At 29.3% G+C, this 17824-nt stretch overlaps 1 protein-coding gene across 1 annotated transcript; it reads left to right on the top strand.

The window, feature by feature from the left end:
* The first annotated feature begins 459 nt into the window (after nucleotides 1-459).
* Nucleotides 460-1349, top strand: LOC121220096 (protein SPIRAL1-like 5). Its single transcript, XM_041099288.1, has 2 exons — nucleotides 460-855; nucleotides 950-1349. Exons 1-2 carry the CDS (start codon nucleotides 613-615, stop codon nucleotides 1022-1024), a joined length of 318 nt encoding a protein of 105 aa, XP_040955222.1. The 5' UTR covers nucleotides 460-612; the 3' UTR covers nucleotides 1025-1349.
* Nucleotides 1350-17824: the final 16475 nt, after the last annotated feature.

Below are 17824 nucleotides of genomic sequence, written 5' to 3'. Positions count from 1 at the left end.
ACTAAAGCATGCTTTTTTGTGGTATTCAGATACTCTTTTAACTCATAGACAGGATGGGTAATTAATCACTGTAAATTGATGTGCCTGATGAAATAGAGATAAAAGATTTTCATGATTCATATGATGAAACTTTATAATGCAACATATTTTAATTAGCAATAAATTAATTTGATGTAAAATACATGATTTATTTTGAAAAAAGAGAATGAATTTTTTTTTCATATTTTGAAAAGATTTTATTTTATTTTTTTAGTTTTAACTATTTTTTTTTCTAATTATTATTGTAATACTTATGTAATAAGTAAATTTTTTACTTATATTATTATATTCCTAACCAAACAAGTCAGAAGTTGGATCAAAATAATGGATTCCCAGTTATATTGCAAGTTGCAATATTAAACCATGTATTTTTTACTGTTTATTACTAATGTACACAATTGGCCTAGTAGGTATGGTGCAGTTAATCAGTATCCCAGGTTAACATATATATTATAAGCTAGTCATTCCATCCATAAATACACAGACCTAACATATATTAGGGTTTTTATTCCCTTTCTTTCTTTCCCTTGTCTGAAGTTTACTTGTTAGCTAAATCCTGCAGTAACCAAAACTATGAGTAGAGGTGGGAGCTACGGAGGCGGCCAAAGTTCCTTGGGCTACCTCTTTGGTGATGATGAGCAGCAAAGTGCACCAACTGTGGCACCACCTATCCAGCCCTCATATGGGATAGATGTTACCGCAGAGATGCCCCCAGCTCCCAATAAATCAAGTTCAAAGAACCAGAAAGAGAAAAACTTCAGCAACACCAACAATTACCATAGGGCTCAAGGACAGAATTCAGGGAACTTCATAACTGTGAGTTGTTAGTTACCAAATATATGTCGAAACCTATGGTATTAGCTCTTCATTTAGCTTTTAACCTAAGTAACTGTGTATTATGGAATTTCAGGATCGCCCATCAACAAAAGTTAAGTCGGTTCCTGGTGGAGATTCATCTCTGGGTTACCTGTTTGGTGAGAAGTAATGCTTCCTCCTTTATAAGTTTAAGTATATTGCCTGATTGCCTGCAGTTCTCAATAGTATGTCTGCAGTAGTACTGCTGGCTAAATAATGGATTCAGTTCCCCTATCAGTGTTGAACTTGCAGTGCTTCGTCTACTACTATATTAGCATGATGTGGAATTAAGCTTTTCATAAATTAATCTGCCAGAGAAGTGGATTTCAGTAATGAAGCATACAGGTAAAACAATGTATGGTTTTACTTTTACCAGATTTGCATAATAAGCAGAAGTTCAAGTTCCTGCCAATGCGTATAATATACATATAAACCTTGAGCAGTGCACTAAGGAAGTTAATTTGTTCTCTATTCATATATATATAATATATGTAGGGGGACTTGTCGTAACTTTCATGGGGGTCATCAGGTAGCAATATATAGAACACTTTCCTATTTCAGTAACTTATTATCATCAACCCCACATATCCAATTGCAACTTTTTCAGCATCCACACAAACTTGAAGTTAGAAATCGATCTTTCCTTCTTTAATAATCTCAGTGTTATTATAGAAACTTGTTTGTATAGCACTCCTAACTTTTTTCATCTAATTACCATTATTTTTCTTTTCTCTTTTTATTATAAAATTCGAATCTTCAGTCGGTCCATCATTTAATTCAATGTTTAGATTAAAAAGGCTAACTTCCAATCTCATCATCTTTTATGTGAAAAAAATCTTCAACCATAGTTTCTCTTTTTGATTCATGAAAGTAAGAAATGCTGATATTATAGGTTCATATATGTTGGATTGGTTCTTGATAAATTAAACAAGTTGATCAAGCATTCAGCAGGTGTTAAAAGTATAAATCCATAGTGTATTACAAACAGGGATAATAACAGAAAAAAATGTTACTTAAATTATAGTAAATCTTAGGGTCTGTTTGATTGACGGAATTGATTTTCCAGAAAATCATTTACAACTTTTCCAGCGTTTGGTTGGCGGAAAACATTTTCCATTTGGAAAATGAACTCCAAAACAAGGGAAAATGGGTTACATTTTAGGGAAAATGTCTTACCCTTTCAATTTCCGTAAGACATTTTCCGTGCTCTCCTCTCTATCGCCTCCTTCATTCCTTCCTTCATTTCCGGTAGAAAATTGCTTCTGTTTATCGATTTTCCAGTAACTTGTTTTTTTAATTATTCAATACTTGTTTTTTTAACACAATTACAAATAATTTATTTGATATTAGTTTTTTTCAATTTATAACGATTAATATTGTAGCTTAATAATTGAGTATTATTATAAATAAATCATTGCAATATATGTAAAAATAATTTAAAATATAAAAATTTATTAATATATATTAATATATGTAAAAACAACTTTTCCGAAAATATTTTCAAAAAATCTGCCAAGCAGCAGAAAATATTTTCCAGTAAATCATTTTACAGAAAAGTAAAACATTTTTCAGAAATCATTTTACGGAAAATATTTTACTGGCAATCAAATAGACTCTTAGTATTCATATTTTTTTTAAATGTTGATTGTAATACATAATTTTTTTTCCGCTAAATTGTTCTGTTATAACGTTAAATAAGAAGTGATGTGGCACGTCTCACTAATTATAGCTTGACACATGGCATTACATAATGGTGCCATGTTTTGAAACAACAATATTTTTTTGAAATAAAAGTGAAAGAGTAAAATTTGAATTTAAATTAATTTTAGAATATAAGAAATAAAAATAAATTTTGAATATAAAAATTTAACAATTTGATATTATTGATATCCTACTATTGAATTATTTAAAAAATAATAAACTATAATAAAAATTTAAAACAAATATAAAGAATAAAATTTAAAATTATTTGTTAAAAAATTATAATACTTGAATATACTTAGAAAATTAAAAGATTAAAAGAAAACATGTAAGAGTAGTTATTTAAAACTTTCAAAAAATAGAAAGTAAAAAAAATTAAAAAGAGAAAAAGAAACATATTTTTTATTTTAAAAATAATTTTATATTTACATTTATTTTTCGGACATAGAGCATTGTTGGAAGATACTACGTTGTTAATTTTATTCTTATGAAAATATTTTATTTTAACACATGGCATCATGGTATCGTACCAGTTGTCATGCCTTTTTGGTTAAAACTAAAATAATTATTTTTATTTTGACACATGGCATCACTATATTCTGCTCTGTGAGAAGATTCGGTGGGAGATGTGTGTCATTTCACTTCCTTTTTTAAGCAATCGGCCTACTGCTCTACAGTAAAATCCATAGTCACCATTGAATGTTGGGATACACGAGGTCAAAGTGCCCTTTCATAGAGTAATACTATTCAATACGAAGCACAATATGAATTGATAGACAACCAAAGAACAGCATAAAGAAGATGAAAAGTTCAGGATCAAACTCAAGCATGCAATTACGAGAAGTGCTTTATTTTTGGGAAGATGCCCTCACAGCTGCGCTGCAGTTTCATCGGTTATTTCCGAATTCAATGCTACTATTTCTTCAATAACCCTTGCCTTGATCATTTCTTTGCTAAATTCTTGCATCTTGGCAACCATTTGTGGAGTTTTCACAAGGTTGTTTACAAGTTTCATGACTTGAGCACTCTTGGACAAATGGCCAAAAGTTCAAGCATTTGCAAAACTCTCTCCAAGGTGCATTGATATTGAAACAGCTTTTCTCGACATTACATTATTACGATTTCTTTGCGAGTGCCTTAGTAGAACCCATTGCCTACTATACACCTTTCTCATCTCTCTCAACAATTAAAACAAAAACCACATAAAAATCCCATAAATTTTCTTATCAAGAAAAAAACTTAGAACAGGACCTCCCCCCAAAGAAAAAGCCCCTTATTTCACTTCTTATTTGATGATATTAGTAACATCATATATATTTATATTTACATGTAGCAATATGAAGTTACACATAAAGAGAGCAAATTTACATGTTATAATTATATTTACGTCAATTGGCAGTTTAAGTTAAATTTTTTTTTATATCGCAATATCTAAAAAATGGCTGAATTACACGTGTCAATCAATCCATAGCTTTTAAGTTAATTAGAAAAAAATTAAGTCAACATATTTATTACATACAATTTTTTTAAAATTACATCAATTCATATTTTATCATTATGTATGATTCATGTAACAAAATTTAATCATTCAATATTACTTTTTTCACGTAATTTTATTCCTTATATTTTATTAATAAAATAAAATACCAATCTCTATCATTTATGAGAAGGAATTGTATGAAATTGTGATTCCATGCCATCCTTATCCCTTTCCAATAAGAGACGGGTAAATCAGCTTTTTCCTCCTGGTTTTTAGCGTTTTTAGTTGGATTTGAATTTTTCAGGGAGAAAGGCTGAAAAACAAGAGAAAAATCTGATTTATCATTCTCCTATTAGAAGGGAATATGAATGACGTGAAATCACAGTTTCATACAATCCTTTCTCGATCGTTTATATATCACATTTAATATTTGAAATGCATTTAGTCCAAAAATATCATTTATTAATTTTATTCTTTTTATTATTGAAATATTTTGTTTAAACTTATTTATCATATTACTAATAAAATTTATAAAACAAATTAATATATTTTAATTAATACATATAATCATTACATACATTGGTGCCAATATGTTGTAATCTATATAATTAGTTTTTTTTATCTCATGCGATGCATGGATTAATGAATTTGTATTTATCAACTTTAATATTTTATATTTGTTTATTACAAATTTGTTACAGAATTTGTAATTTTTCGTTAATACCATGATTGAGAAAGAAAAAAAATATAAATGTTTAATTTTTACATAGTTTGTATGATGACAAAAATAATTAAGAACATAAAAGTTAAATGTTTAAATATATATATATTTAAATGTCTTCGAAAAAATTTCTAAAAAATATATTTTAATATTGAGAATTATATATTAACATTGAATATTGATATTGAAATAGATAGATTACATTGTTTTTATGTAAGTGTAAAACATAAAATTGTGTTTATGGGATTGCAAATATTGAAATAGTTAGACTTTATTTTTAAAAATATAAAATTTTGTTACTTTTTAATATTGAAATAGGTGTTTTCATTGTAAATATTAAATTTAGAACAATGTATTTATATTCATATAAATTATGAAAGAAAATTTAAAAATGTTTTAAAATTATAGGAACTAATGTTGTAAAATAAAATTGTGAATTTTTAATCATTGAAATTTTTTATATTTGTAAGGACTATAAAGGTAAATTTAAAATGTGGAGCAGTGTTGAAGCAAATAGTAAAAGATTAAGGATTTTATAATGCAATTGCATCTTCTGTTGACTTTTTTGGCCTCCAATTTTATTTTATTTTTTGAAAAAAGAATAATTTTGGTTTTCCATTTAATTGTTTTTTTTACCTTTTTTAGCCCATAAATTTACATTGTTTGTTAAATCGCCATAAATTAGATGGAAAAATTAACGTTCATTAACTTTGTTGATATGGTATACACATGAATCGCCACAAGTATGTCACGTTAACAATTAGTTATTTTTTAAAATTTAAAAAAGATTTAAGAAATATTTTTTATGTTTATACTTTTTTAATAATTTTAATACTTCTTTTAAAAAAATAATTTTATAATTATTTTGAACTTTTTAAAATTTAAAAATTAATTAATTACTAACATAGCATCCACGTGAAAATCCACATGTATGACATGTTAGCAAAGTTAACAAACATTAATTTTTTCATCTATTTTGGGTGATTTGACAAACAACACAAGTTTAAGGACTAAAAAAACGAAAAATTAAATGAATGACTAAAATGAATTTTTTTGTAAAGTTGAAGAACCAAATAGGTCATTATAATTGTTAAACTCTTTTTCTAATTAAAATAATTTCTAAGTTTTGATTGTATAAGTTTATGAGATACAACTGGATTTTTCTTTCATTCTTGTCTATATTTTTTGTATTTAAGTATTTTTCATTTTAATTACAAACATGCAAGTTTTTTTAATATAGGGCTCATATCTGAATATATGTTTTATCAATTAAAATAGATTTTAATATTGTGACAAATAGTATGATTGGATAGATGCCTTAAATAAATTTCGCTTGTGGACATTTGTTGGGTAATGTAAGAGATGAGTAGAGATTTTAGCAAACTAACAGTAAAAGGAAAATTTACCAACTTTTATACCTGACTTGGAGGCTATCCTTTCGTAATGCATGAGTGGTCCGTAGACTTGACAGGGTTGTGCACATGTTTACTGCCTTTTGTTGATGTGTTATGCCTTGAGGGCCATATAATCCTCCAACCTTCGGCTTGTTTATTTAAGTTAATATAACAAAAATTGAACTCTTTCTTGTAACACAAGTAATTATATTTAAATTTAATAATTTTAGATATAATAAAAATAAAATATCTGTATTTGATTAATATTACTAACACGATTATAAAAAATACACATGATATTTGTATTTAAAGTTTGTTAGGATAATTACCATCACCAGCTCAAATTGTAATAAGTTCACTGGATCGGATCACATGACAGGCTCGCAAGTCAAGCTTGCTTTTCTGTGGGGTTACACGTACGGGCCAGGCTTGCATAAGACCCTATAAACACGTGTTTAGTTTAGAAGAAGCTAAAATTTTTAGATTTTCCTTCCTAAAAGCACTTTTAGTACTTAATTACTTTTTCACTTCTCCAATAACATAGTACTTTCCCTTTTTTTTTCTTGGCGCTTAATTACAAATGTGTTAAAATCATTCATTAAAAAAAATATTTTTTAAAATAATAAAAATGTGTTAATATCGAATTACAAATATTTAATGGTTATATTTAAATATTGAAAATATAATTTATATATTCTAATTAAATTTTATAAATAATTAATATTTATTGCTTACAAATATTTAAAATTTATATTTCATATATTAAAATATTAACAAGTTATAATAAATTTTTTATATTCTTACTAAAATATAATAATATTAATTAATTTAAATATTATTTAAAATAGACATTTTATTTTTTAAAAGTATTTTTTGACAGTAATGTTAAATACTCAAATCTTAAACTAAACTTTCTAAAAGTACTTTTCCACGGCACTTTTCAAAAACAATACTAAACTAGCCCGTAAAAATAAATATTCAACAAAATTTTTAACACATTCAATATATTTATAATTATATAAGTGAAACATAACATAAAACACAATACGCCTAAATAGATTATCAAATCTACCGAATCTTTTAATTAAATGATATGTTTAAAACCTAAAAAACATATCATGCCAATTAAGGATTGAAATAAAAAAAAAATTACATATGGCGTTGCAAACGCCAAGAATACGTGCAATACACACATATATAATATCTTGGAGTGAAATGCTTGAATGCCAATAACTTCAAAGTTATTATAAAGTAAAGATCACCACTTATCGTTATCCATAAAAAACAAATAATAATAATAATAATAATAATGTGTTTTTGTTTTCTTAGATATGTGCCCATAAGTCTTTAAGTGGAAATCGTGCAAATCCACGAGAATGGCCACTAACTCCCGACAAAAACATCATGGCTATTGCTTACCTAATGCATCTTCTCCCGGCAAATCACTCCACGTAAAATGAATAATAGTTCAAATATAATTATTATAAGAACCCCAATTATGTTTGGGATTATCAATAAATATTATGAGAACAAAAATATTTTTGGCTCTTTGGGCAACTAAAAGTTTTGCTTCCTCACTGCGAGAAAGTGGGCTTGGCATGAGTGTTGCCCATGATTCGTAGTTAAAAATTTGATTGTCAAACAATTTAAGTTTTACGTCACTATAATTATTTTACTTTGAATTTAAGTCTTATTATTTCAAATATATTTAGATTTTAATTTATTATATTTTATATTGAGTTAATTCTATCTTTAATTAATCCAATATTTATAATTTGTAATTTAAATTATACTTGTAATTTTTATTTTTAAAAATAATAAACTTTAACATGTGTACCCACCAATAAACAGTGCTCACATAATATCCCATGTCACAAATCCATTCAACTTAAGTTATATTTTATAAACTGAAAAATTAAATTTAAAAAAAAATTAAGTTTTGAAATAATAAGCAGTAAAAACTAAATGTTGGATTAATTTATAAAATTTATTTGGTGGTATCACTTAAAATAAAATATTGAATATAATTAGATTTGTTTGATAAAAGATCATAAAATCTTAAATGAAATAAAATAAAATAAAAAATAATTAAATTTATTCTCTATTAAGCGATAAGTATATCCCTATCTACTTATTATTTTTCATACTTTTTTGTGGAAAAAAATTTTATCTATTAATTTTCAGTTTGGGTTATCAAATGTGCTCAACAACTTAAATTGTTCAAAATATTAATTTTCAGTTAATTAAATATTTTAACCCTTTATTAAGTAGAATCACCCAAATTTTCTAGTGATAATTAATTTTGAGTTCAAATTTGAATGTTTGTGATTCTCTTTCGAATATAAAAAATTCATTATTTACTGGTATTAATGAAAGAACTAGTAATCCAAAAATAAAATGCATCGTAAATATTAAAATTTAAATAGATCAATTAATCTAAACCAAATCATAATCCAAAAATAAAATAAATTGTAAATGTTGGGGGGATGAAATTACATAAGAAGCAAAAAGTTTTCCATCTGGTGAAAAAAGTAGGGAGATTGTGATGGCATAAATCTGTTATTATATGGCTTGGGTTTGTAATGCAATCTGCATACCATGTGCCCACACATGATCAAGTGAGATTGGAGTTTCCATTTATAAATATCAGATTACCAGATTAGTGGGAAATTTCCCCCTTTTATTTTTATTTATAGTGGACATTTTGTGTTCAAAGCACCACGTTTTCAAATCAATATTAAATTCATATCTTCGACTGAATCAGTAAATCTTGAATCAATAATATATAATTGTATATTTCATATTCTTAAAAATACCTGTATATTGTACGACTTTAGTTATATTCATTTTGATTTTTTTGTATAGTTTATTTTTTATATTGTTATTCTTCTTTTATAATTATTTTTTTAAAAAAATTATTCATTCAAACAAAATAATCATAAATATTATCATTTTAAAATTCTTCATCCAAACACATTTTAAATGTCTTGAAACTAGGGATGGCAATATATTGTGTAGATTCCAATATTTGTGGATATCCCAATTATTTTCTTTGTGCATTTAGATCTCGTGAATTCGGATAATATTTCAATTTGGATATTCTAATTATTATTATTGAGAAAATTGTTGCTACTTGTTCCATGTCCCATTATAACGAACTTGAATCTCAGCTTGGCCATTGTTTTGGACCTTGTACAGGTTTTAATCAATCTGAGTTTGGTCTATTTGAATATAGCATATTTGACAAAACAAAAGCATGGGTCAACTTGGATACTAAGTCTTCTAATCGAAAACCTTAAGGTGGTTTAATAAACATGAAAGTCTTTTATCTCTTAGTGGTTCAAGTGCTATTTTTTTTGAGATATATTTCACATTTATTCAAAGGAGTATTTTTAAGTTGTTGAAGAACTTGTTTATGAAGGCTATTGTGAGATAAATACTGAAGATAATTAATGGATAAAATCAACATTTAAAGGAGTGTTTCAAGCCTATCAAAACATTGATTGTTGATCACATTGGACAGCATATAAATAGGCTACTAACCGACACTATTTTTTAGTTGTGTAGGGGGTGTATTTGACACACCCTTGTGTAGGGATTTGTTATGGAGAGAAATTATGTAAAGTGAGATATTTGGGGGAGAGCGATTTGTACAATTGGGGTCGGTATTGAGGCTACAATTACTTCTTTGTGTAAAATGTAGATTGAGCTTAAGCTAATAGGTGATTCGGACAATTGGTGAATAAAATCAGTCTCTAAGCGAGGCTCCGCAGATGTAGGATTAGGGAATTCGAACTGTGTTAACAAATACATGTGTCAATTCTCTCTTTTCTTATCTTTTTGGCTCACTTGCGCTTTGGATTGATTATGCAAACGCTCTGGTTCTGCCCAGATTTTATTCTAACAACAGTTAGAACAAAATTATTTTTCAAACAACTGTTAACCAAGTTTTTCAGTTCCACCAATAATCAGATTATCGTAGTTGAAATGTAGTACAAACCGAGGTTTTTTCAATTGGTATTAGAGCAGGCTTCAAGAGTTTTTTTGAAGTAGATCTTAAGCTATGGTTTGCAATAATGAAATCTAAGAAGAAAGGTCGTTCTATCCCTATCCACCTTTGGTGATTAAAGCATCGAATTCAAACAATGACATTGATAAGGGTACGTTCAGTCGTATGTTGAAGAACATGGAAGCATTATGTCAACTGAACGAGTTCTTGATGGAAGAAGTTATCATTCTCAAATGAGAAAAAGAGAGGATCAAAATTGTGGTCAAAGAGAACAATGATGTTGTAACACCCCACACTTGACTCTATCGTTGGATTCGGGTATGGAGCATCACAGGTTGACCTAATTAGAAAACACATCTATCTACCTTTCTTATTAGAAAGACCATTATCCATTTTAGAGGATAGCCTCTTTACCAGAGTGGTATTCTATTTGTTCAAAACTATATTTATTTAGAAGCACAATTTTAAAATAACAACTCATTGCATATAAAAGCTTAAAGACGCACAGATTTAACTGTTGGCAGTTGCGTAATTAACATCAATAAGTCACAAATAGCACTGTGACAACAAGGCTTCCATTCAATATTCGACGTGTTCAAACTAATGTTCAATACATATTAAGAATTTCAAATTGACAGTTTCTAATAGTTGACCTAACACCCCCAGTTAATACTTGTTAACCCCGAAAATAAAAAAGGATTACAAATGGCCGTAGATTTGGCTATATTCCTTCGATCACCATGCTTAACCTAAGAACCTGAAAGGAAGAAAAAACTAGGTAAGTTCATGAGAACTTAGCGAGTTCGTAAGAAAAACTATCCCACCATGATTACTATCAAGCAATAAGGAAAAAGAATTCGACTAGTTTTCCATAGTTGGCAAGTATTTTACTTTGGTTCGTAGATCAACTGGTGGATGATACCTAAATCATGCTCAACCTATTAGCGTACAACACTGGTTTCTAAACTTATAAGATAATCACAAACACGTCAGCTCCATCAATACGCCACTTGTGTGGACTACCATGTAACACCCACGCCTGACCCGATCTTTGGGTCTAGGTATGGTATGTCAAAAGATAAAAATCATTCAAGTTCAAAAAAACACTTGAAAATTTTTGCAAGTATCGAGGTCTTGGCATAAACCTCATTATGACAAAGACAAAACAACCAAATTAGTAGTACACCAAGTAAACATCTTTAGTTAAAACATTTGGCAAAGTCTTATATAAGTTGATCGATTATATAAATCACAAGATGAATTAATTAACGTGCAATAGTTTCAAGTGCATCATTGGCAGTTAAAACAACATTCAAAATTGTTTAGTGTATATGTCAAAAGACAATCTCATAATCCACAATTCCTTAGATTAAAATACACACTTCAAAAGTTCATAAAAGTTCTTATAACAAATTTTTTACAGCAGTTTCAAATCATTATTCAAGCTGGTTATAAAGTAGATATACACGCCACCCACAAAAAGGTCATGAATGATACAAAATTAAACAAAGGGCTCATTAATAACAGTTCTCTAGCGTATCCCTTCAACAGAATCTCTTCCTTCAATCAGCATGCCTGAGAAGGGAAAGATAATAGAGTAAGTTCACACAAACTTAGTGAATTCCATACATAAAGAAAACACACTAATGCACAATGGTTTTATTGGTAAACAAACTTTAGTGCCGTACCAGCCTTTCAGAAAGGTTCAAACACAATAATCATAATACACCCAACGGCGTTCACAAAATACGGATAGGCTCGATACGCCAACATAACATGACACATGGGCGGTTACTATCTGCCAACTTAACCTTAGCTTATACACAACCCATCTTTATGCCAGCCTTGTACCTACAGTTCAGAGTCAAAATCATACCGATTAGTCGTATTCATATGCATACACCTCTTTAACTCCTCATATCATTTTTGTTTAATCAATCATGTTTTCTCGTGATCTGTCAGTCCGATTTGCAATAAAGTTTCATTACCGAATGCATCACAAACATATCCCCCTTATTTATCATCACATCTCACATATCAAATATCACATATTGGTGGTACTGGCTCATGTAGTAATGATGGTGTTTTACATCGAAACATAAATAGACCATACATACATTGATTATTGTAACAACCCATTTTCAGTGGTGTTGAAAATAGTGGTTTCGAGACCATAATTTTGACAAGTAAGTTAGTATTTTATTATTTATTTACTATTTATAAGGTTATTATAGTGTTGCATTAAATTTTGATTAGGAAATTTTAACGTTTAGATAGTTAATTAAGTGAAAAAGACTAAATCGTAATAGTTGCAAAAGTTAATTGCTATGGGTGTATTTGTACTAAATGGATGAAAAACCATGAATTAAGGGCCTTATATGGTAAATTTACCTAAATAAAATATAATGGACGATTTTGGTGTTGAATTATAAGAAAACATGATTAATTTAAAAAGGGTAAACTTGTAATTTGATAATAAAATATAATTAAAACAAAATTAAAATATGAAATAATCATCACCTTCATCTTTTCCACCTTAGAATCGAAACCACCATTGTTAACATAGGGAGCTTTCAACCAAGCTTCATTTGGTGTGCATGGTATGTATTTCGAGCCCGTTTTTAGAGATTTTTATGTTTTTGAGATCATTGTAACTTAATCTAGCTAACCTAGGGATTAATTCATAAAAAGAATTAAATTTTTTGAGTTGTTCCATTGATGATTTTTTAGTGTTTTGAAGTTTGGTGATGGATTTGTAAGCTTGATAGTGAAATAAGATTATTTTGTAAAGTGGTTTTTATTAATTTTAATGTTTAAGGATTAAATTGTCTAAATAGTAGAATTTCATGAAATTCATGTGAAAATGTGATAAATATGGGCTATATGGGGACTATGAAAAATTCAATTAACATAGTTTGGGGTTAAATGTAATTAAATTGAAAGTTTTGGGTTTAATGACTAATTTGCATAAATTGTGAAATTTAGTAAAACATGAGTAAAAGGGCTTAAATGAACAATTCAATTATTTAACTTGTTTTAAGTGGTTAATTGAGTTAAAACTATTATTTAGATTAAGAATCAAATCAACAGAACATAAATCGTGGAAAAGCAAAGATAACGGAATAGTCATCGGCATCGTATTTGTAATCATTTTTGAATAGGTAAGTTCATATGTTGATTAATCTAGTTAATTGTTGTTTTTGATGATTATTTACTATTATACATGTTGTGAATGAGTTAATTGATTGATATATGGTAATTACTGAATTGGACTAAATTGTCGTATTAGTTAAATTGATAATTATGTATGAAAAATGAGAACTATATGGATATGTGCTTGTAATGGTTTAAAATGAAAAAAACTAAATGAATTGAATGTGTAATGTGGTTTGTAGGAACCTCGTGAATACTTAGGATACAAATGACATGTCATTGGGCTATTTATCATTTCGGGTGTTGATCTTGGATGTTCTACTGATGGTTGAGGTCCTGCATTTGTTGTGGATTCTCCACAGCTTGTGTGAGCAGCATCGTGTAGCCTAACATCCCGACCCACAACTCATGTGAGCAAGCCTATTTTACAACTTGTGTAAGCATATACAGTCACAACTTGTGTGAGCATCGTTCCTGCGTATCCAACTTTAGTTCATTTAGTTCATCGGGTGCTAAATGTATAAATAAAAAGGACGTGAATGAAGTTTTTTATCTTGAATAATTGAATTGAAAGATGACATGCTAAATGAACATATGATGGATGAATTGAGCTTTATATAAGTTACTTATAAATGTTTCATGTTATGATATGGTTACAATTTTCATATTGTGAACTTACTAACTTGTGAGATTTGTGGTGTGTATAGGAAATGCATGAACTCATGAGCTAGTTATTGAAATTAAGCATGACTTGTTTAAATGGATTCCTATTCGGTAAGTTTAAGTTTAAGTTTTGATATGAGTTACTAAGCATTGATTTGTTTACGTTCGTTGTATTCTTTCTTTGCAGATCATCAAAAGTTACGGTTAGTTGGAAGTTCAAGTCGGATTTCACACTATCCGTCATTGACTCAATAGAAGTTTTGATCATTTTGATTTTTGGTTATAAATTACATGTACTAGGAGTTTCTAAGCTCATTTGCTTATAATGATATTGTTTAAAACTTTGCTTATGTATGGGTTATAATGATATTCTTTCTAAGTTCATTTGGTTTAATTATGTCCATATATATATTTGCACATGAGCAAGTAGATTCATGCATTGAAAGATTGGTTTGAATTGTAATAAGGTGTTATGACTTGAATATTAGGTACTTGAAGGTGAATGTGATTGATGAATGTATATGGTTTAATGCTTAAATTGTGGTGCCAATGACGGCATATTGGTTAGGCACTCAGGTTGGATGTTTTTGGTATATTTTGGAATGCTTAAATGTGTTTTGAATAGGTAAAAAAAATGAATGGAAATGGTATCGCTTGGAACCTAAGAAATGGTAGTTGAAATGTCTAGGTTTTGAAGTTATTTTAGGTGCACACGGTCTGCCACACAGCCGTGTGCCACACATGGTCACCCCACATGGCCATGTCGCCTATTTGATTTTTTTATGTAGGTTTGTCCACATGGTCACAAGTTGTTATATAGTTTAGAGACACGACCGTGTGTCCCCTCTACACGGCTTGAGTTCTCGCACACGATTTGACCACACGGTCTAGCCACATGGATGTGTGACCCCTATTTTAATTTTTTTCCCACATTTTTCTGTTTTGTTTCAGATTAGTCCCTACTTATTTCCAAATTGATTTTAGGGTTCTGTAAGCTCGATTTAATTCTCATTTTTGTACTTATGCTATGAATAATGAATATTTATTAAATTTTGATATTTAAATAAATCTTTGGATTGTGTTAATGTATTACCAAACTTGTTAACTATCATAATATCCCGTAACCCTTATTCGACAATTGAGACCGGTTAGAGGTGTTACAATTATGTTGATCAAATACCACACTTACATTATTGAGAGGGATACTTACACAGTTCATACAACAATGGAACTTATAACACATGAAAGTAAAAAAGGAACTCACTAGAAAATCTAATTCGATAATCTACTCAACAAGTCCTTTACCCTTGTTGTATGAACCTTCATTAGCTTATTAAGCTCAAAAAGAGACAAATACATCTATCATATCATTAAGCTATTGAAATTTGACATGCATGCATGAATCAGTAGCATGCAACCCAGAATTAGGAAGTTTCCTTCCTCAAGAACAAATCTAAAACCTATTCATGTATTACTGTAGACACGAAAATTCCTTCGATAATGACCTGAGGGTTTACCAGAAATTACCAATAATCTGGTGCTAACAATGGTGTCAGCTACATACTGGAAACTCTTCACCAAAGATACTAACTTAGAATTTATAAATCTTCAGTGAAAATGAAAGGAAGAAGAAGAAATATAAACAAAACATACAAATATGCTAGCTTGATGTCCTTATATAGAAGAGACATCTAGGAACAAAATTTAGTGGAAAGTCAGAGAATCCTAGATTGATCTAAAATTTCGAGAAGATTTAATTAAGTATCAAATCATCTACAGTATCCTAGTTCAGTTCTAACTAGGTCTCAACTAAACTCTAACATTGCTTATCACATCATCGTAATATGTACTAACTATAGACGCAAACCTATTGATTTGCGAACTAACGAGTTCACCCAAACATTTGGGGTTGGTGGATAACTTAACAAAAGATCCCACCAAACCTTAGGGTTGCCAAAACCTAGAGTTTGCAAAATGTCAAATCCTACAAAATACACCACACATAATCAAAACAAATGTTTCTTTAACTTACTTAATTTTCTACCCTTGCCTCAATCAATTTGCACGCCAAACAATAACTTGATATTGTATCTGCTATTGTATCTGCTAGAAGGGATTTTATAATTCTCTCCCACTTAAAAAATTTCATCCTCGAAATTCCTATCGGTGAATAGATAAGGATATTTCTCTCTGATCAAACTCTCTCTTTCCTAAATAGCTTATTCTGCATTGTGATTTCTTCATAAAATCTTAACCAAAGAAATTCTTTTGTTCCTTAACTATTTTACTTCTTTAGCTAAAATACGAATTGATTCTTCTTCATAAGACAAGTTTGGCTCCACTTCTAGTGCTTCAACTTGTATCATATGATCTAGATTTGATCGATATCTTCTTAATATGGACACATGAAATACATTATGCATCTTTGATAACTCTAGTGGCAGTGCCAATCTGTATGCCATTAGACCAACCTGCTCTAGAATCTCAAATGGCCCTATGAAACTTGGACTTAATTTCCCTTTTTTTTTTTCAAACCTTATGATCTTCTTCCAAGAAGAAACCTTTAGAAATATTTTATCACCCACTTCAAATGAGATTTCTTTCCTTTTTAGATCAACATAATCTTTCTAACGATTTTAAGCTACTTTCAGATGATTTCGAATGATAGAAACTTTCTCCTCTGTTTCTCATACTAAATCAAGACCAACGATTTTCCTTTCACTGAGTTCCATCAAATACGTGAGTGATCTACACATTCTTCCATACAAAGCTTCAATGATGACATTCCCAAACTGGCATGATGACTATCATTATATACAAATCTATAACATAGCTGCTAAGCATGTCTTCTAGAATTTGAATTACTCCTTCAAACTGCCCATCTGATTGAGGATGAAAGGCAGTACTGAATCGTAACTCTGTTTCCAACGATTCTTGCAATTGTCTCCAAAATCTTGACGTAAACCTTGGGTCTCGATCTAAAACTATAGATGTTGGAATTCCATGAAGGCATATAATTTAAAAACGTAGAGCTTGAACAAATTTTCCAACGAGTAATTTGTGCGAACAGGTAAGAAATAGACCGACTTAGTAAGCCGATATTCAATTACCCAAACTGAGTTCTTCTTTGAAGGGCTGAGAGGAAGACCCGAAACAAAAGACATGGTGATCTTGTCCCACTTCCATTCAACTATCTCTAAAGGGTACAACTTACCTAAAGGAACTTGATGTTCTACTTTAATCCACTGGTATGTTATACAACTTGAGACATGCTCTAGTATTTCTTTCTTCTTTTCGGGCCACCAATACAAACTCTTCAAATTTCAATACATTTTAAAACTTCTTGGATGAAACGAGAAGGGTACCTGATGAGCTTCCCTCAATAATTCTTGCCTTAAACCAATTTCCAATACGCACATTCATCATTCCTATAAATCGGAGTTTGCCATATTTTCCTAGGCTAAAACTCATTGATTTGCTAGATGACATATGTTGCTTATACACATTACACTACACATATTTTAACTGTTCTTCTAAAACCTATGAAAAGAAAGTAGGTTGAATAGTTAATTTCACCAAAAGTGACCCATCATCAGCCAGACAAACATTCGCTCGAAAGATGCCAAAGCTGCAATAGTTTTCCTACATTTACTACCACATTAACCTTTCCAAAATGATACTCAATTGTCAGATCATAACTTTCAGAAACTTCATCCAACATCGTTGGAGCATATTCAAATCATTTTATGTCATCAAATACTTTAAACTCTTATGGTCTGAAAACACACGACATTTCTCCCCATAAAGGT

Source organism: Gossypium hirsutum, chromosome D08 (genome assembly GCF_007990345.1).
Source record: "Gossypium hirsutum isolate 1008001.06 chromosome D08, Gossypium_hirsutum_v2.1, whole genome shotgun sequence".
NCBI classification, from domain to species: domain Eukaryota; kingdom Viridiplantae; phylum Streptophyta; class Magnoliopsida; order Malvales; family Malvaceae; genus Gossypium; species Gossypium hirsutum.
This window is presented reverse-complemented; position numbering and strand designations above follow the sequence as displayed.

Bases quoted from the DNA above. Each gene is read 5' to 3' on its own strand.
- LOC121220096 (XM_041099288.1), top strand. From the start codon at position 613: ATGAGTAGAGGTGGGAGCTACGGAGGCGGCCAAAGTTCCTTGGGCTAC. The intron at 856-949 runs GTGAGTTGTTAG...ATGGAATTTCAG, and splicing joins ATTCAGGGAACTTCATAACT to GATCGCCCATCAACAAAAGT.